The sequence below is a fragment of the Panulirus ornatus genome, chromosome 19 (genome assembly GCF_036320965.1).
Source record: "Panulirus ornatus isolate Po-2019 chromosome 19, ASM3632096v1, whole genome shotgun sequence".
Classification (NCBI taxonomy): Eukaryota; Metazoa; Arthropoda; class Malacostraca; order Decapoda; family Palinuridae; genus Panulirus; species Panulirus ornatus.
This window is the reverse complement of record NC_092242.1, coordinates 4,235,639-4,257,257: the sequence shown is the minus strand read 5'-3', so window position 1 is coordinate 4,257,257 and position 21,619 is coordinate 4,235,639. Positions and strand designations below refer to the sequence as shown.

General features: G+C 42.0%; 1 protein-coding gene across 1 annotated transcript; it reads left to right on the top strand.

Moving 5' to 3' along the window:
* Positions 1 to 1,101: 1,101 nt before the first annotated feature.
* On the top strand, positions 1,102 to 19,189 carry LOC139755335 (uncharacterized). Its single transcript, XM_071673489.1, has 5 exons — positions 1,102 to 1,210; positions 3,912 to 5,881; positions 9,795 to 9,922; positions 15,158 to 15,293; positions 19,019 to 19,189. The coding sequence occupies exons 1-5, from the start codon at positions 1,198 to 1,200 to the stop codon at positions 19,142 to 19,144; spliced, it is 2,373 nt and encodes a 790-aa protein (XP_071529590.1). The 5' UTR covers positions 1,102 to 1,197; the 3' UTR covers positions 19,145 to 19,189.
* Positions 19,190 to 21,619: the final 2,430 nt, after the last annotated feature.

Below are 21,619 nucleotides of genomic sequence, written 5' to 3'. Positions count from 1 at the left end.
CTTACAGGTTATCAAGAGGCTCTAGTCTGTACTACTGATCTAAGGTTCCCATTCCATTTCTTTTTTTTTTTTTACTCTGAACCTCAGAATTACTATTTTATTTATTCGTTAGATATAATACTGATAGCGATATTTGGTCGCTAAAAATTTCTGTAAAAGTTCACCTGCCTGGGTCTTCAAGGGGGTGAACTAGAACTATGGTGCAACCCCAGAAGTGGTACATGATCAAAAGACATTATATCTGGACTTGAATCCATATTTCAGACACCTCAAAATAAAATAAGTGATCTTTTTTTTGAGAAACTGTCCTCTGGCGAAGGTGAGCAACATGGGCATGAGGGTCTTCACTTGCATAGCTCACTCAGAAATTCTGCTGGATGTATGAGGGAACCTTTCCAACACGTTCTGCAAGATTGTTGTCTCCAAAGCGAGAATAGTGTCTTATCAAGAAATTCAAAACATCTTGATCATCAAAGCTTACAAGATTTTGTATTTAGCAGTGCTGATAATCAGTGAACTGACCAGCCCGTGTAGAGCATGATCACACTGGCCATCACTGAATTTAGCAAAGTAGTAAGAGTGAGCTGATCAAGAGTGATCCAGTTATATACCTTTCGTTTACAGTTAGTCGTGTTGATAAATCTAACCGTCGGTGTCGGTGAGATTCTTTTGAGAGAGAGAGAGAGAGAGAGAGAGAGAGAGAGAGAGAGAGAGAGAGAGAGAGAGAGAGAGAGAGAGAGAGAGAATGTTAGTGGTGCATATAAAATCTGAATGTGATATTGGATGGTCTTGATGACAGAGTCAGGAAAGGAATAAAAGGAAGTCCAGGAAAGGTGCCCATCTGAAAATCTAGCTGATAAGTAGATAGACTTAAACAGATATAAAACTAAGTATTCCCGTCTGGAGGCATGCTAGAACAAGATGATCATCTGTGTATGTCAATAAATGCATGGAATGTATTATCATTTTACGTGCTCGTTGGCTTTTATACATAGATCACAGAAATGCCTTTGATAATAATTCATGGCAGTCAGAATATGTGTGAGAGAGAGAGAGAGAGAGAGAGAGAGAGAGAGAGAGAGAGAGAGAGAGAGAGAGAGAGAGATGTTTAGTGCGCATCTCAAGTGTCACATGTCTTCGGCCATCTTTCTTTACGTATGTGATCTGTAAGGTCTTTCTAGTGCATCAACAGGGGCAATGCCGCCGAAAAGTGAGTTTCTTAACAAATTTCCTGACTTTTTTTGTAATATACACGTCCAGAGTGGAGTAGAATGGGACGAATGATAGTCCTCAGACAGATATGTAATATAAAGTAGATGTATTGGTGGGATATTATATGTTATAAATGAATTAGTAGCGAGAATCATTGGCCAGACCCACGTGCAGATGTCAACAAGCTCAGGTAGAGTGAAGCACTTCCCACCCGGCTTAACATAACATAAGTCAGGACATTGGAAGAGACCTATTGGCCCATGCTAAGGAGTTCCTGAGTTTTCACCCTATATCAACCGCCTGAACACGTCCAACCTTCTATAAAGGCTACATAAAGACCTAGCTTCCACTACTGAACTTGGCAGCTTGTTCCATAAATCTTGCTACCCAGTTCCGGAACCAATATTTACCCTTATCCAACCCGAATTTTTTTTCTAATCTAAATACATTATTTCATGTCCTATTCAGTGGCGCCATTGTATGGACATACTTAATTCAAGATACCTTTTCTAAAAGCCCTTCACCCATTTAAAGCGAGTGTAAGTTCGGTCTTTTTAACATTTCTTCACAAGTGAGGTTTCTAATTTCAGGAATCATTTTTGTTATTCGCCTCTGTACTTTCTAAGTAATCTATATCATCTGCATAGTATGGAGCCCAAAACTGTACCACATAATCCTAATGTGGTATCACCAACACAAGATAAAGTTGCAATAATATTCTAGGAGTTTTATTGATAAGTCCTTACATCATGTTAGTCTTATTACACACTTTAATACATTGTTGCCGCGGCTGAAGATCCTTGCTCACTAGTATTCCTAAATCTCTTTTACATTGTTTTACCAATAGTATTATTATTATTATTAAGGTTGTAATCAGTGTTTTTGTTTTACCAATAGTATTATTATTATCAAGGTTGTAATCAGTGTTCCTGTCTTTACTCACATTAAGTGTTGTGCATTTATCTGTCTTGAATTCCATTTTCCATTCGTTGAATTTTCGTCTGTCAATTATGGCCCCTAATTTTGTATTATCTGCAAATTTACTTGTCGCTGGTTATTCCCATATGAAAATTGTTGATATATGCAGAGAACAAGAGCAGTCCCAAGACTGACCCCCTGATGAACACCACTGGCTCCATTGCCCCGTCTGATGTAACTCTGTTGATCCATACCCCTCTTGTTTTCTGTTGGTGAGCCACACCAAAATCCAGTTAAGTACCCAACTCCCGATGCCATATTCTGGTATTTTTGTAAGCAGATACTCATGAGGAACTGTCAAAAACCCTACTTAAGTATGCATCATAACTTCCCCTGATCAACAGTTTTTCATTACTAAAGAAGAAGTTACTGAGACATGACTTCCCTTTTGTAAACTCATGATGAGAATCCTTGAAATCATGATTCTCCATATGTTCCCATATTTTGTACCCTACAATTGATTCAAGGAATTTCCTTGATAGATTTCAAGCTGATAGGATGAAAATTAGCGGCAGTGGATCTATCCCTTCTTAAAGATGGGAACGACATTTGCTGTCCTCCATATCTTAGGAACTGTGCCTGATACCAGAGACTGAAAACATTGAAAAGCAGAACACTTACTTCCTCCTTACATTCTGTTAAGACCTTCACACAAATACCATCTGGCCCTGGACTCTTGTTTACTTTCAATTGTTCTGTTTGTTTCAAAATTTATTTTTTTATCGCATAGGTTTTGTCTGGCCCTATTAATTTGCTCTGGAACCAGAATGTTTGTATTCTTCTCTAGTGAAAATACTGATATGAAGTGATTGTTTTAAAACTTCACACATTTCAATCTCATTATCAACTAATCTACCATAATGCGATTTGATAGGTGCAGTTTTCTCCTTAACCTTTCTGTACATTTGAAAAAAATCCTTTGCTATTGTTTTTTGCTTTGTTGATTATCTTAATTTTGTAATTTCTTTTAGCCACCATAATCTCTGATTTTGCTATTCTCTTAATTTGCATTTGCTGATCAGTAAACTGTTTCCCCCAGTTTTCCCTTGTACAAGCCCTTCTGCCTGATAAGGTATTGGAAGAAGGGTAAGCTGTTGTGTTGAATTAATGCTCCAAACATTATCCTGTTATGTTCAAGATGGGAATAATGGAGTTTGAACATAATGGGGATAGGTTACAGCGGTATAAAATCTCGTCACAAAATCAATGTTCTTGAGGAAAAACTATTTTGTTTTTAAGATATTTAGGGATAAGAGGAAATTTCCATCCATTTGTCTTGGAAAAAATAAATTTAAAGGTGTTAGAATGGTTTGTTTGAATGTATGATTCTTCTTATGTCAGGGTTTAAGGTGCTCACATATACTGCTGTTTTACTATAATGTTTTTCCTGGTAACTGCTTCACTTTGCTTTGGAAGGCTCTTAAATTTTGAAATTAATATTTTTGTGTACCTCAAGTATATAGGGCCACTCAAGTTGGTTATCATCTCTTGTTAATAATTTTTTAAACTGAAAGCTGAACCGATTGAAGTTCTTGATGCATAGCAGTTCTTCTCTGATGACATTTTGAACTATTTTGTGGTAAACAAGTCTTTAGTGAGAAGTTTAAATAGGCCCACGAGGGGATTTTCTTCTAGATTTTAATTTAAGGATTGTTTAGTAGACATTTAAGTTACAGATTTTGTAATTGATCATGGAATTAATTTTTATGTAATCATTTCAGAGGAAAAAAAGCCTGCTGATGGTGATAAACCAGCAGCTGGTGCAAAACCAGCTGCTGGTGCAAAACCAGATGCTGGTGCAAAACCAGCAGCCAGTGCAAAACCAGATGCTGGTGCAAAACCAGCTGCCAGTGCAAAACCAGCTGCCAGTGCAAAACCAGCTGCCAGTGCAAAACCAGCCGCCGGTGCAAAACCAGCCGCCAGTACTAAACCAGCCGCCGATGCAAAACCAGCCACCGGTACTAAACCAGGCGCCAATGCAAAACCAGCCGCCGGTGCAAAACCAGCTGCCGGTGCAAAGCCAGCCGCCGGTGGAAAGCCAGATGCCGGTGGAAAGCCTGCCGCCGGTGGAAAGCCAGCCGCCGGTGGAAAGCCAGCCGCCGGTGGAAAGCCAGCCACCGGTGCAAAGCCAGCTGATGGTGCAAAGCCTGATGCCGGTGCGAAGCCAGCCGCCGGTGGGAAGCCTGATGCCGGTGCAAAGAATGCTTCCAGTGCAAAGAATGCCGCCGGTGCAAAGAATGCTGCCGGTGCAAAGAATGCTGCCGGTGCAAAGAATGCTGCTGGTGCAAAGAATGCTGCCAGTACAAAGGCACCTGCCGATGCCAAGCCAGCCGCCGATGCCAAGCCAGCCGCCGATGCCAAGCCAGCTGGCAGTGCAAAGGCAGCTGGTGGTGCAAAGGCAGCTGGCAGTGCAAAGGCAGCTGGCGGTGCAAAGGCAGCTGGCAGTGCAAAGCCAGCCGCCGGTGCAAAGCCAGCAAAGCCAGCCGCTGGTGCAAAGCCAGCCACCGGTGCAAAGCCAGCCGCCGATGCAAAGCCAGCCACCGATGCAAAGCCAGCCACCGGTGCAAAGCAAGCCGCCGGTGCAAAGCAAGCCGCCGGTGCAAAGCAAGCCGCCGGTGCAAAGCAAGCCGCCGGTGCAAAGCAAGCCGCCGATGCAAAGCAAGCCGCCGGTGCAAAGCAAGCCGCCGGTGCAAAGCAAGCCGCAGGTGCAAAGCAAGCCGCTGGTGCAAAGCAAGCCGCCGGTGCAAAGCAAGCTGCTGGTGCAAAGCAAGCCGCCGGAGCAAAGCCAGCCGCCGGAGCAAAGCCAGCCGCCGGAGCAAAGCCAGCCGCCGGTGCAAAGCCAGCCGCCGGTGCAAAGCCAGCCGCCGGTGCAAAGCCAGCTGCTGGTGCTAAGCCAGCCGCTGGTGCTAAGCCAGCTAAAGGTGCAAAGCCAGCTAAAGGTGCAAAGCCAGCCGCTGATGGAAAGCCAGCTAAAGGTGCAAAGCCAGCCGCTGATGGAAAGCCAGCTAAAGGTGCAAAGCCAGCCGCTGATGGAAAGCCAGCTAAAGGTGCAAAGCCAGCTAAAGGTGGAAAGGCAGCAGCTAAAGGTACAAAGCCAGCAGCTAAAGTTGCAAAGGCAGCAGCTGGTGCAAAGGCAGCAGCTGGTGCAAAGGCAGCAGCTAAAGGTGCCAAGAAAGCAGCACCAAAGCCTGCTAGTGCAAAGCCTACAACAGGTACCAAGAGACCAGCTGAGTCTGGTGCTAAGGGCCCTGCTGCCAAGAGGCCTGCAAATGCAGCGGCAGCAAAGAAGGCTGCACCCAGTGCAGGGGCAGCAAAGAAGGCTGCACCCAGTGCAGGGGCAGCAAAGAAGGCTGCACCCAGTGCAGGGGCACGAAAGAAGGTTGCACCTGGTGCTGGGGCACGAAAGAAGGTTGCACCCAAGAAGCCTGGAGTGAAGGCACCAGCAGGAAAAGGGCCTGCAGCAAAGGCTGGAGTGAAAGGTGCTGCAGTTAAGAAGCCAAGAGCAAAGGGAGTTGGAACTAAGGCTGGTGTGGGCAAGAAGCCAGTTGCTCTTCGTTCCAAGGTTGGAGTGAAAAAATTAACTGTTGCTGCCTCAAAAGACCGGAAAGCAAGAGCCAAGACAGCTAAGGGTATTGCAATCAAGAAAGCTAAGGGTGTTGCAGTCAAGAAAGCTTTGCGAGTTGCTTTGAAGGTATGTTCAGCTACAAACTAAATAGTAGTGGTTAGTCTTTTTGCAGCTGCAGCTTATTTCAACTGTTTACAAAAATAGGAGAATTCATATACCTTGTCTGTTTTATGTGCCCATGTCCATCATTGATGGTATGATACCCCCTACTCCATCATGTACCATATTAATGTAATTCTGTTCCATTGATACCTCATTTTGTCTCTCACATATGTATAATTTCTTAGTGCTTCATTGATATTTCTGTTTTTCTTAGCTTTATATTCAAGGCCCAGTGCACTTGAAACACTTGGGATTTCTCTACACCCATCCCTTCCTTTATTTGGGATCAGTATATGCGATTTAGCTACTGTGTGGATGTATGCAGTATAAAGTGCCATTTTTCTCTATGTATATTGGAATGTCATATGTTATTTCTCTAAGGTTTTTACAGATGGGTGTCCCTACAAACATACCAATATTTGCCTTAACAGTTGCTGACCTGCTCCTTAATGCTCTCAAGACTTTAGTCTCTTTCCATCTCATGATTATTTCATTCCCATGGTCCCATTCTCTGACACATCCACTCCCAAGTACTTGAAGCACTTCACCTCATATTCTCGAGGTAGGTCATCTCCTTTGAAACTATATCGAAGTATTACCCAGATTGTTACACCACATTAGTTGTTCACATTTACAGTGAACTTTCTCCTTTCACATCACATACTTCTAAGATTTTTCTGCTGATTCTTGAGTTTCTGTTTTGATTAGCCATCAGACTTGTGTCACCCTCCTTCTGCCTTCCTCTGTTCTCCAAATACTTCTTGCATAAATACTCTGTTAAAAAGAAAACCTCTTTACACCTACTTCTGAAGTGACAGTGTATTCCTCACTTCAGGTTCTGTACCATTTCCCTCTCATTACACTCATGTGCTCCAAACCAGGTTTGTTAGGTAGACATTAACATTTGTTGTTCAAACATTCACTTTTGCACCTATTAACTATATATAAAGGCACTATATATGCAATGTCAGTCATCAGGCGCTTCAACTTAGGCCATTTAGATTTTGAATAGTTAGATTAACGAGTATGCAACACTTGTCACCCCCTTGCATGAGAAACTCAATTGCAGTCCCTTCCATTCCTGCTGCTTTGCCATTCAACATTATAAGCAAGGAGAGGATGAGTACAGAAGACTGAATTAGAGGATATACATGCCAGAATTGGAGGTGAAAGGATAGAGTGAAGGAGCCTTTTGGGTAGCAGTGAGTGATCATTCAGGGAGATGAGAAGCATGCATGGGATAGAGTGAATTGTATTGATGTGGAATACATGGGATGACATGCTGTCAGTAGACACAACCATATCTGAAGTGGTTAAATCATGAAGGAGTGTGTAGGGTTTGGCTGTGGGTGGTGGGCTCTTTTTTCATCACATTTTGCATGACAGCTTGAGGGTAGATATATGCAGGTGAGGCCATTCATTTGTTTTTGATATTACCATACTATGACAAAGCAGTGTATGTGTTAAGAAATAATATTTTATTTGATACCCCTGGACCCCCATTTAAGATGGGTCTTCATTGTTAATCCAGGACCTCTTTTTCAAGGGCTCCTGCAGCTCCCTGTTGCACTACACTATGTAGCAGGAAGAGGTTGGACTCCTTTGAGGTGAAAAGTTCTTTAATTAGATTACACTCCATCACCTGACAATTGTTAGCTCACCAGGTATCTAGCTTTTTTTTTTCTTTTTAGACCAGTCACAGACAGAAGTCCTTGTTAAGGCCTGACCATAATTGAAATATAGAGGATAATTTAAGGGAAAAAGAAGAGACAGTGGAAAACATTTTGGAGGAAATAGAAAAACATCTTTTAAAATGTCCCAGGTTATAGGTACTGGGAAAGACATTGAGAAGGTAGAGTGTTCTAAAGTTTCAGATTATAGGAAAAGAAAGTTATCAAAATGGACCCCCCTTGAGTTGCCAATGGCCATACTGTAATCATTATAGGGAGTCTTGTAGTTGCCCTTGACATATCTAAGGCTTTTGACAGGGTGTGGCATTGGGGTTTTATCTTTTGGCTTCACTCCTTCATATCTCGCTTCCTTTCCAGTTGGTCTATCTCTGTGGTTATTGATGGATCAGCCTCCCCCCATCTCTCCATCAACAGTGGTGTCTTTCAAGGTTCTGCCCTCTCTTACACTTTTCCTCTTTTTCATCAACGATTTCTTCTCCACGATAATCCAATGTATTCATGCTGACAGCTCAACTCTGCATTCATCCTCATCCTTCAATTCTGCTCCCCATTCTGTCACTCGATCTGTATCTTGTCTTGACACAGCTTCCACAATAAACTTAGACTTGGACAGGATATATCAGTGGGGTAGACAAATCATGTTAAATTTAATGCCTCCAAGACCCATTTTCTACCCATCTCTTGAAAACCCTTCACAATTTGCACCTCTCCTTTGACAGTTAAAGTAATTCTGCCTCTTGACTCAATGAACATACCTTTATATTACTGTAAGAGCCACTCTTTCTTGGAAACCCACATTACAGGAATAGCTAAATCTGCCTCTTAAGAAACTGGGTGTCCTGATTAGATGTCATAAAGAGATTGATTTATCCTTGTCTGGAGTACTGCTCTCACATTTGGGGTGATTCTATCTCTGTATCCTATCTTAACAGAGTTGAGTCAAAAGCGGTCTGACTTGTAAAATGTCCCAGGCTAACTTCCATATTTGACCCCCTTGCCCTCCACCATAATGTTGGTTCACTTTCCTTTTCTTCTATAGGTATTACTTAGGTTTTTGCTCTCGGAGGTTTTTGCTCCCGAGAGCTGACTGCCTTTGTGCCCCCACCCCTAGCTAGACCATGCAATACTCTGCAAGTTGCAGTGTTACATGATTATTGTGTGGCCATCAGCAACCAAGGGGGGACCATTTTGACAACTGCTTCTTTCCCTACACTTCAGAGCTTTGCAACACTCTACCTTCTCTTGTCTTTCTTAGTATGTATAACCTGGCACATTTCAAAAGACAGGTCTTTCACATCCTCAAAAATTTGTAAATACTTTCCCTTGTCTTTTCTTTTTCTGCTTCATAATTCTCTTTATTTCACTTAAGGCCCAGTCTTGATGTGGACTTTCATCCATGATTGGAGCCTTCAGTTTGAAAAAAATTGACCAACGATGCGTACTGCATAGTTTAGTTAGCGGTGGAGGCACATAAGTAGCCAGCTCTTGGGAGCAAAAACCAAAGTAATACCAGTAGAAGAGGGAAAGTGACCCATCATTATGATGTATGGCAAGAGGGTAAAGCTTTGAAGGTAGCCTTGGAGAGGAGTATAAGTCATACCGCTTTCAACTTTGTCAAGTAAGGATGCAGGGCTAGAAAAGAAATTTCAACATCTATAAAGGACCCCAGTTTCTTAGAGGTAGACTTGGTTTCCATAATGTGGGGTTTGCAAGAAAGAGTGGATGTTACAATAATACTAAGTTCATTGAGTTAAGAAGTGGAATTACAGAGCCATCAAAGGAGAGACCAGAGTTGTGAGGAGTATTTGATTGAGGAAGGGGTAGGAAGAGGCATTAAACTTAGCTAGATTTAGTGTACCCCACTAAGATATCCTGTCCAAGTCAGAGTTGCAGATCAGATGAGAAATGGAGCAGAGGGATGTAGATGAATGCAGTGTTGAGTCATTAGTGTATGAATGCATTTGGTTATTTGTGGAAGAGAAGAAATAGTTAAAAAAAAAAAAAAAAAAATGTAGGGGACAGGACAGAACCCTGAGGGCCACCACTGTTGAAGAAAGTGGGGGAAGGTTTGAAAGATGCTAAGGGTAACACCAGGACTTTCTTAGAAAGAGGTCTTGGAGTAATTATGAATAGATAAAGTATCGTATGTAAAGTATTTTGAACTTTATTTGAAATTTTTTTTCTAGGTTGTTAAAGGAACACATGGAACGAGGATTAAGAAGATCAGGACCACAGTTCGGTTCCGTCGTCCCAAGACCTTGAAGTTGCCACGTAATCCCAAGTACCCTCGCCGCTCCGTTCCTCGTAAGAGCAAGTAAGTTGTTAGAGGGGAAATTTTGAAAAGGATTCAGGAACAGAAACTGTAAAGGTTGATACTTATCAAGGAGTGTGTTGAGTAGAAAATACTTAAGTATGCTTTGAAGTATCAGGTATGGTTTAGTCTGAACATATAAGGTTGTGGACAGAATGCTAAAACTTTTGATTTTGCAAGATATTGTTTTGATATATGCAAAACTGGCAGCAGATGGAACCATGGAAGGGGAACTGAATCATAGGGTGGGGGAGGGAGCGAAAATCCTGGGAGCCTTGAAGAATGTGTGGAAGTCGAGAACATTATCTCTGAAAGCAAAAATGGCTGTTTGAAGGAATAGTGGTTCCAGCAATGTTGTATGGTTGCGAGGCGTGGTCTATGGATAGAGTTGTGCGCAGAAGGGTGGATGTGCTGGAAATGAGATGTTTGAGGACAGTATGTGGTGTGAGGTGGTTTGATTGAGTAAGTAATGTAAGGGTAAGAGAGATGTGTGGAAATAAAAAGAGCGTGGTTGAGAGAGCAGAAGAGGGTGTTTTGAAATGGTTTGGGCACATGGAGAGAATGAGTGGGGAAAGATTGACCAAGAGGATATATGTGTTTCGGAGGTGGAGGGAACGAGGAGAAGTGGGAGACCAAATTGGAGGTGGAAAGATGGAGTGAAAAAGATTTTGAGTGATCGGGGCCTGAACATGCAGGAGGGTGAAAGGAGGGCAAGGAATAGTGAATTGGATCGATGTGGTATACCGGGGTTGACGTGCTGTCAATGGATTGAATCAGGGCATGTGAAGTGTCGGGTAAACCATGGAAAGTTGTGTGGGGCCTGGATGTGGAAAGGGAGCTGTGGTTTCGGGCATTATTGCATGACAGCTAGAGACTGAGTGTGAATGAATGGGGCCTTTGTTGTCTTTTCCTAGTGCTACCTCACACACATGAGGGGGAGGGGGATGTTATTCCATGTGTGGACGAGGTGGCGATGGGAATGAATAAAGGCAGACAATGTGAATTGTGTGATGTGTATATATGTATGTGTACATTGAGATGTATGGGTATATATGTTTGTGTATATGGACGTGTATTTATATACATGTGTATGGGGGTGGGTTGGGCCATTTCTTTCGTCTGTTTCCTTGTGCTACCTCGCAAACGCAGGAGACAGCGACAAAGCAAAATGATGATAATAATGATATGCAAAACTACTACTGAATATCAATTAGTGTATATTTGATAATTGAGACCTTGCTGAACAAGATGATAGATAGAGAGACTGCCTTGTAAGACCCACTGGCATTGCCTAAAAACATGTAGATAAGATGAAAGGATGGTGTAAAAGAGACTTTTTAGGTATCATGGCTTGAGGGTGCGAGGCATGCATGGTGCAAAATGAATTGGATTGATGTTGTATACAGGGGTCATTTTATTGCCTGTAACTGAACCAGGGCACATGAAGAGGTAAGGTAAAATCACAGAGCAGTGTGTGGGGCTTAACAGTGGATGGTGTATTATATAAGAGCTAGGCATAGGATTTAAGCAAACATCAGACAGGCACAAAAAAAATACATGGATATATATATGCTTGTAGGTCAAGAGAAAGGTGCAAGAGTTGAAAAAGAGGGCAAATGAGAGTTAGGGTGAGAGAGTATCATTAAATTTTAGGGAGAATATAAAGATGTTTTGGAAGGACTTAAATAATGTGCGTAAGACAAGAATAAGAGCAAGGTTATTAGGTACAGTAGGGTTGAGGGTCAAGTCAATTGGGAGGTGAGTTTGAATGGAGAAAAACTGGAGGAAGTGAAGTGTTTTAGATATCTGGGAGTGGATCTGGCAGCGGATGGAACCATGGAAGCGGAAGTGGATCATAGGGTGGGGGAGGGGGCGAAAATCCTGGGGGCCTTGAAGAATGTGTGGAAGTCGAGAACATTATCTCGGAAAGCAAAAATGGGTATGTTTGAAGGAATAGTGGTTCCAACAATGTTGTATGGTTGCGAGGCGTGGGCTATGGATAGAGTTGTGCGCAGGAGGATGGATGTGCTGGAAATGAGATGTTTGAGGACAATGTGTGGTGTGAGGTGGTTTGATCGAGTGAGTAACGTAAGGGTAAGAGAGATGTGTGGAAATAAAAAGAGCGTGGTTGAGAGAGCAGAAGAGGGTGTTTTGAAGTGGTTTGGGCACATGGAGAGAATGAGTGAGGAAAGATTGACCAAGAGGATATATGTGTCGGAGGTGGAGGGAACAAGGAGAAGAGGGAGACCAAATTGGAGGTGGAAAGATGGAGTGAAAAAGATTTTGTGTGATCGGGGCCTGAGCATGCAGGAGGGTGAAAGGAGGGCAAGGAATAGAGTGAATTGGAGCGATGTGGTATACCGGGGTTGACGTGCTGTCAGTGGATTGAAGCAGGGCATGTGAAGCGTCTGGGGTAAACCATGGAAAGCTGTGTAGGTATGTATATTTGCGTGTGTGGACGTATGTATATACATGTGTATGGGGGGGGGTTGGGCCATTTCTTTCGTCTGTTTCCTTGCGCTACCTCGCAAACACGGGAGACAGCGACAAAGTATAATAAAAAAAAAAGACAAGAAAACAAATGGGAACATCGGTGAAGGGAGCAAGAGGGGAAGAGTAATGGAGTAAGTATTTTGAAGGTTTGTTGAATGTGTTTGATGATAAAGGAGTAGCAGATATAGGGTCAGGGAGAATGATTTGGTGAAGGGAGAAGAGGTAGTGAAAGCTTTGTGGAAGATGAAATCCAGCAAGGTGGCAGATTTGTATGGTATTGCAATGGAATGTATTGATAAAGGGGATGACTGTTTTGTGGTTGGTAAGGATATTCAGTGTATGTTTGGACCATGAAGTGCCTGAGGATTGGTGTAATGCATGCATAGTGTCATTGTACAAAGGCTTAGGGGATAAAGATGAGTGTTCAGACTACAGGGGTATAAGTTTGCCGAGGATTCCGGGGAAATTATATGGGAGGGTATTGATTGAGAAGGTGAAGGCATGTACAGTGTATCAGATTGGGGAAGAACATTATGGTTTCCAAATTAGTAGAGGATGTATGGATCAGGTGTTTGTTTTGAAAATCTATGAGAAGTAGGTAGAAAAACAAATGGATGTATATGTAGCTTTTATGGATCTGGAGAAGGCATATGATAGGGTTGATAGAGATGCTTTGTGGAAGGTTTTATGAATATATGGTATGGGAGGTAAGTTGCTAGAAGCAGTGAAATGTTTTTACCAAGGATGTAAGGCATGTGTACGAGTATGACGAGAGAGTGATTGGTTCCCAGTGAATGTCGTTCTGTGGCAGGGGTGTGTGATATCCCCAAGATTGTTTAATTTGTTTATGGATGGAGAGCTTAGGGAGGTAAATGCAAGAGTTTAGGAGAAAGGGGCAAGTATGCAGTCTGTTGTGGATGAGAGGGCCTGGAAAGTGAGCGTTGTTGTTTGCTGATGATACAGCTCTAGTTCATGCAGAGGTTTGTGATTGAGTTTAGAAAAGTGTGTGAAAGGAGAAAGTTAAGAGTAAATGTAAATAAGAGTAATGTTATAAGGTTCAGTAAGGTTGAGAGACAAGTTAATTGGGATGTAAGTTTGAATGGAGAAAATTTTGAGTAAGTGAAGTGCTTTAGATATTTGGGAGTGGACTTAGCAGTGGATGGAACCATGGAAGCGGAAGTGAGTCACAGAGGGGGCAAAGGTTCTGGGAGCGATGAAGAATGTGTGGAAGGAGAGGGTGTTATTTCAGAGAGCAAAAATGGATATGTTTGAAGGAATAGTATTTCCAACAATGTTATATGGTTGCGAGGCATGGGCTATTGATAGGGTTGTACGGAGGAGGGTGGATGTGCTGGAAATGAGATGTTTAAGGAAAATATGTTGTGTGAGGTGGTTTGATTGAGTAAATAATTTAGGGTAAGAGAGACTTGTGGAAATAAAAAGAATATGGTTGAGAGCAGAAGAGGGTGTGTTGAAATAGTTTAGACATATGGTGAGAATGAGTGAGGAAATATTGACAAAGAGGATATATGTGTCAGAGGTGGAGGGAAGAAGAAGTGGGAGACTAAAATGGAGGTGGAAGGATGGAGTGAAAAAGATTCTTAGTGTTCGGGGCCTGAACATACAGGAGGATGAGAGGTGTGTAAGAAATGGAGTGAATTGGAACGATGTGGTATACTGGGGTCGACGTACTGTCAGTGGACTGAACCAGGGCATGTGAAGCGTCTGGGGTAAACCATGGAAAGGTGTGTGGGGCCTGGATGTGAATAGGGAGCTGTGATTTCAGTGCATTACACATGACAGCTAGAGACATGAGTGTGAACAAATGGGGCCTTGTCTTTATTCCTGGTACTGCCTTGCTGAAGCAAGGGATAGCGATGTTATTTCTGTAGGGGCGGGGTTGCGACAGGAATGGATGAAGGCAAGCAGGTATGAATATGTACATGTGTATGTATATGTTGATATGTATGTATATGTGCATATGTGGGTGTTTATATACACATATGTGCATAAGTGGATGGGCCATTCTTTGTCTGTTTCCTGGGGCTACCTTGCTTACACTGGAAACAGCAATTATTTATTTATTTATTATACTTAATCGCCATCTCCCGCGTCAGTGAGGTAGCGCATGGAAACACGAGATATGGCCCAACCCACCCACGCACACATGTATATACATAAACACCCATACATGCATATATACATACACATTTTTCAGTGTGTACATACATATACATACACATACATTTCAGTGTGTACATACATATACATACACAGACATTTACATCTATACACATGTACATATTCATACTTGCTGCCTTCATTCATTCCCGTTGCCACCCAGCACACATGAAATAGCATCCCACCCACCACCACCACCACCACCACCACCACCAGTGAAGTAGCACCAGGAAAAGACAAAAAAGCCACATTCGTTCACACTCAGTCACCAGCTGCCATGTGTTATGTATGATGGTAATAAACGTTTGTAGATTGAATTTTTTAGACCTTATTGCCTTTCCACCCCAACAATGTAGCTTCAAGAACAAATGAGGACTAACCCCAGGTATACAAATGCACTTTAGCTGCATTTATACTATAGTGTTTAAGTATTTATGTTGGAGAGGTTATAGATATTGGAAATATAGAGGAAATAGGTCATTTTCTACATGTTATTATTTCTTCCAGAAATTATTTATTGAGACAGAACAGGTAATTTTCTACAGAAATTTTTATTTCTTCTAGGTTGGATGCTTTTAACACTGTCAGGTACCCATTGACCACTGAGTCTGCCATGAAAAAGATTGAAGATAATAACACCCTAGTCTTCGTTGTTGATCGTCTAGCCAACAAATTCCAGATCAAAGCTGCAGTGAAGAAAGTAAGTTCAGATTTTTTAATTATTTGTTAGTATTTATTATGTGCCCAAGCACGTCGACCCCGGTATACCACATCGTTCCAATTCACTCTATTCCTTGCACGCCTTTCACCCTCCTGCATGTTCAGGCCCCGATCACTCAAAATCTTTTTCACTCCATCTTTCCACCTCCAATTTGGTCTTCCACTTCTCCTCGTTCCCTCCACCTCTGACACATATATCCTCTTGGTCAATCTTTCCCCACTCATTCTCTCCATGTGACCAAACCATTTCAAAACACCCTCTTCTGCTCTCTCAACCACACTCTTTTTATTTCCACACATCTCTCTCACCCTTTCATTACTTACTCGATCAAACCACCTCACACCACACATTGTCCTCAAACATCTCATTTCCAGCACATCCACCCTCCTGCGCACAACCCTATCCATAGCCCACGCCTCGCAACCATACAACATTGTTGGAACCACTATTCCTGCAAACATACCCATTTTTGCTTTCCGCGATAATGTTCTCGACTTCCAAACATTCTTCAAGGCTCCCAGAATTTTCGCCCCCCTCCCCCACCCTATGATTCACTTCCGCTTCCATGGTTCCATCCGCTGCCAGATCCACTCCCAGATATCTAAAACACTTTAGATATTTGTTAGTATGTTATATTTTAGATATGAATGGGAAAAGATCCAATATTGTTATTTTTTTTTTCTTTGTTGCTGCCTTCCGCGTTTGCAAGGTAGCGCAAGGAAACAGACGAAAGAAATGGCCCAACCCACCCCCATACACACGTACATACATACACGTCCTCACACGCAAATATACATATCCATATATCTCAGTGTACACATATATATATACACACACACACACGTACATATATACACATGCACACAATTCACACTGTCTGCCTTTATTCATTCCCATCGCCACCTCGCAACACGTGGAATAACATCCCCTCCCCCCTCATGTGTGCGAGGTAGCGCTAGGAAAAGACAACAAAGGCCCCATTCGTTCACACTCAGTCTCTAGCTGTCTTGCAATAATGCCCGAAACCAGAGCTCCCTTTCCACATCCAGGCCCCACAGAACTTTCCATGGTATACCCCAGACGCTTCACATGCTCTGATTCAATCCATTGACAGCACGTCAACCCCAGTATACCACATCGATCCAATTCACTCTATTCCTTGCCCTCCTTTCACCCTCCTGCATGTTCAGGCCCCGAGCACTCAAAATCTTTTTCACTCCATCTTTCCACCTCCAACTTGGTCTCCCACTTCTCGTTCCCTCCACCTCCGACACATATATCCTCTTGGTCAATCATTCCTCACTCATTCTCTCCATGTGCCCAAACCATTTCAAAACACCCTCTTCTGCTCTCTCAACCACGCTCTTTTTATTTCCACACATCTCTCTTACCCTTACATTACTTACTCGATCAAACCACCTCACACCACATATTGTCCTCAAACATCTCATTTCCAGCACATCCACCCTCCTGCACACAACTCTATCCATAGCCCACGCCTCACAACCATACAACATTGTTGGAACCACTATTCCTTCAAACATGCCCATTTTTGCTTTCCGAGATAATGTTCTCGACTTCCACACATTCTTCAAGGCTCCCAGGATTTTTGCCCCCTCCCCCACCCTGTGATTCACTTCCACTTCCATGGTTCCATCCGCTGCCAGATCCACTCCCAGATATCTAAAACACTTTACTTCCTCCAGCTTTTCTCCATTCTAACTTACCTCCCAATTGACTTGACCCTCAACCCTACTGTACCTAATAACCTTGCTCTTATTCACATTTACTCTTAACTTTCTTCTTTCACACACTTTACCAAACTCAGTCACCAGCTTCTGCAGTTTCTCACATGAATCAGCCACCAGCGCTGTATCATCAGCGAAGAACAACTGACACTTCCCAAGCTCTCTCAACAGACTTCATACTTGCCCCTCTTTCCAAAACTCTTGCATTTACCTCCCTAACAACCCATCACACACCCCTGCCGCAAACCTACATTCACTGAGAACCAATCACTTTCCTCTCTTTCTATACGTACACATGCCTTACATCCTCGATAAAAACTTTTCACCACTTCTAACATTAACTTGCCTCCCACACCATATGTTCTTAATACCTTCCACAGAGCATCTCTATCAACTCTTATCATATGCCTTCTCCAGATCCATAAATGCCACATACAATGGAAAAGATCCATTGATATTATTATTTTATACTTAATCACTGTTTCCCATGTGAGCGAGGTAGCACCAGGAAACAAACGAAGAATAGCCCATCCACTCATATACACATATATGCATAAACACTCATACTCACTTATATTTATTTATTTATACCTCGCAAACGCGGGAGACAGCGACAAAGCAAAATAGTAATAAAATAAATGTATGTATATACATGTGTATGGGGGTGTGTTGGGCCATTTCTTTTGTCTGTTTCCTTGCGCTACCTCGCAAACACAGGAGACAGCGATTAAGCAAAATAAAAAAAGTAAAAAATTATTTTATTTTGTCGCTGTCTTCTGCATTAGCGAGGTAGTGCAAGGAAACTGACAAAAGAATGGCCCAACCTACCCACATACACATGTAAATACATACATGTCCGCACATGCACATATACGTACCTTGTTGGAAAGGACCACTATTTTGCGCATGATCAAGATATTCCTATGAGTCCACGGGGAAAATGAAACACGAAAAGTTCCCAAGTGCACTTTCGTGTAATAATCACATCATCAGGGGAGACACAAGAGAGAAATATAACAGTCAGTTGATATACATGGCGTCCTAGCTTCGTCTCTTCGATGTATATCAACTGACTTATATTTCTCTCTTGTGTCTCCCCTGATGATGTGATTATTACACGAAAGTGCAGTTGGGAACTTTTCGTCTTTCATTTTCCCCATGGACTCATAGGAATATACATACCTATACATTTCTATGTATACATATATATACATACACAGACGTCTACACATATACATAATTCATACTTGCTGCCTTTATTCATTCCCATCGCCACCTCGCCACACATGAAATAACAACCCCCTCGCCGCCCTCTTGTGTGCGAGGTAGCACTAGGAAAAGACAACAAAGACAACATATACAGCCATATACATACTCACTTGTTTTCATCCATTCTCGGTTTTCCTGTCTTGCTGAAGAGTCAGGGAATGTACTTCCAACACAAGTGTTTCAACCATATGTGATTTAGTCTGTCCACTAGAGGAAACTTCATTGACAATTAAAGGATATCCCTTGAATGTCATGTTCTGAACTCTGAAAAATGTGTTCGGATTGCTTCTTTAAACCAGGAATAGAGTGCCTATTTACTTAATGATGTGAGTAATTAGATGCTTAGATTGGAGGCAGAATTGTAGGGGGGGGGGGGGTCATATCATCAGCAGAGATAGCAAGCAGGGCTTTTTGATGGGATTGGTAGTGTTTGTATACTCTCAAGTAAGCAAAGGGCATAGTAGATCCCTGAGGCGCTCTAGAGGCACTTCGTATTAAGAGATTGTTTCCATTTTCCAAAGTAGCTTTTAAGCCACACAAAGTATTCAAGCTTGTGTAAGAATGTTAGATTGTATCATATGCTTGTGAGAAACCCATGAAATATAACACATTTGTGTACGTTGTGCTTTTATAGTTGGTGAATTTGTTCAGTGCACATCCTTAACTTTTGTGTACATTTTTTCACAGTTGTATGAGATTGATGCTGCACGTGTAAATACACTACATAGACCTGATGGACTCAAGAAGGCATATGTGAAGCTTGCTCCTGACTATGATGCTCTTGATGTTGCTAATAAGATTGGTATCATTTAAACATTGTGGTTACCATGAAAAGGTTTATTAAAAAAAAATGCCATAGATGTATTTTAATTTCCTAGAACTGAAGTGCATTTGTTATATGTTATATCCTTTAATTACTCTGAGCTAGTTCTGACATATGGAGAAGAGCAAAAAGAGGATGACTAAGAGGATGCACGTAATTATGTGTTTGTAGTATATGGAGAGGGAGTTTCATGCCTGAGAGGCCCCACATCTCTTAAAACATTTTCTGATACAGCTACTTAAATGTATGTATTGCCTTTACATTAACTGTGTCCTTGGTAATGACAGTCTGTTCCATTCATCCACTATTCTAATAAGAATATTACTTTACATCCTTTTTAACAAGTTTCTCAATTTCGTTTTATGTTCTTTGGTTGCTCTATCCATGCATCTCTAATAAATGTTAACACTGTTGTTAATATTAATAACTTAAAGGCTGTGATCAGTTCAACTCGCACTCTTTGCTCTTCCAAGGGGTGCAAATGTAGACTCCAGTTTGGCTTCACTTAAAAATGTCGTAAGTGGAACAAGCAAGGTGGAGTGAGTGACCAAGATGGGAGACTAAAGTTAACGAGACTTTTAGGTAAAATAGTTAAGATATTCATGAATTACCACCAACACTGTGCTTCGGATAAAATAAAAAAGATAACAGTGAAAACAAACAATAGACAGGAATAGGGCCATTACCATGTCTATCTCTTTTAACAGAAGCTGTCATTCACGTTATTCGTACCCTTCAGAGCACTGCATGGTACAGGTTCAGGCCATTGTAAAGGTGTCTTATCTATATCTGGCACCTGTTCCAGTTGGAACTCCCTCAAGATGGTGGCCACGGCAGTAACTAGTGAACTCTGCTGCTGCTCAACCTTTAGTACCTCACCCTTATCAAGCCACTGGCAGAGGGCAACTCTAGTTCAGTGTTTGCTGAGGCTCCTGCCTCATGTTCAAACTGATTACTACTAACTAATGCTCCTTACAACTACTACTACATAATGCTCCTGCCTGAATGTTCCTACCTACTGCTCCTACCTAAATGTTCAATACCTACTATATCTACTGCTACAATTTTGTCATAAGGCAGGGCTATTGCATCAAGCTCGCCAGAGGAAAATGTAATTATGAAGATAGCTATGTGAGCTAAGTGTTATCAAGTGTTACATATGACAAGGAGAGATTGCACATTTGTGGACAGAATGTCAATAGTCCATTTGTTAGTGAGGCAGAAAGAAAAGACAGCAACCTGGGTCGGAGGACTGTAACTTTGCAACCACTAAAGTGCTGGCTCACTAAGCAGGTATCACTAACACTCCTTATACCCACGCTGGTAGTATTGGTAATACACCTCCCAGGTCATTGACTGCCTATCAACTATTATCCACATAAAGGTAATGTATTAATATAACTTTGATTTTTTTTCAATGCTTTTTTTTTACATAAGGAATTTCCAAGCTATACTTGCCATTCAAGGGATGAGTTGTATGGTAGTGTACATAGCAAAGGACAGAACTATGGGAACTGAAGTGAATCATTGGATGGGAGAGGGAACAACCATTCTGGGTACATTGAGGTGGAAGGAGAGGTCACTGCCTGTAAGGGGCAAAGATTGGTATGTTTGAGGATACTGTAATTCTGACAGTGATGTATGGGTGGAAGTTTTGGGCTTTGAAAGCAGAACAGACAAGGATGACAATGAAAATGAAGGACAATCTGTGATATTAGTAGGGATGATTTTGTAAGGAATGACTGTGCGAGACAGAGGTATGGTAGTAAGCACAGTAAGATTAATAAAAGGGCTGACCAAGGTGTGCCAACATAAGGGGATGAGAAAGGCTTGCAGATATACATGTCAGATGTGGAGGAAGAAGCAGACCAAGGATATACAATGATAAGGGTTTTGAGTTATCAGGGCCCTTTTTGGGAGGAGAGGCATGCATAGGATAGATTGGAGGTTTACAGGTGATGACTCGCTCTCAATAGGCCAAACCAGGACGTGAAATCTATCTGCCTATATCTCTGATGCCTGTGTCTTTCTGGAACTCCCTAAAGGGGCTAGCCATGGCAATAGCCTCAATAACTATTGAACTCCAGTGCCACCTCTTATCCTTTGGTACCTCACACTTAATAGGCCTTTGGCAGAGGGCAAGTGTTTGCAGAGGCTCCAAACTAATGTTCATTATAACTATTTCTACCTAATATGAAATGGGCAGTGTAAACTTTGGAATGGTGTGGGGCCTGATAGAGGGTGGAGCTCTGCTTTCAGTGCATAATGCATGCCAGCTGGAAAGTGGATGTGAATAAGTGAGGCTATATTTCATTTGTTCCTGATGCAACTTCACGAACATGGGAAAGGGCAAACAGGTACAAAGAAGTGTATCTCTTTCCAAGTACTTTTTGCTTCTCAAGACATCTTTCCATTTGCTGAAGGTAAATTTTAAGATTTTATCAGTTGGATCAAATAAATGGAAA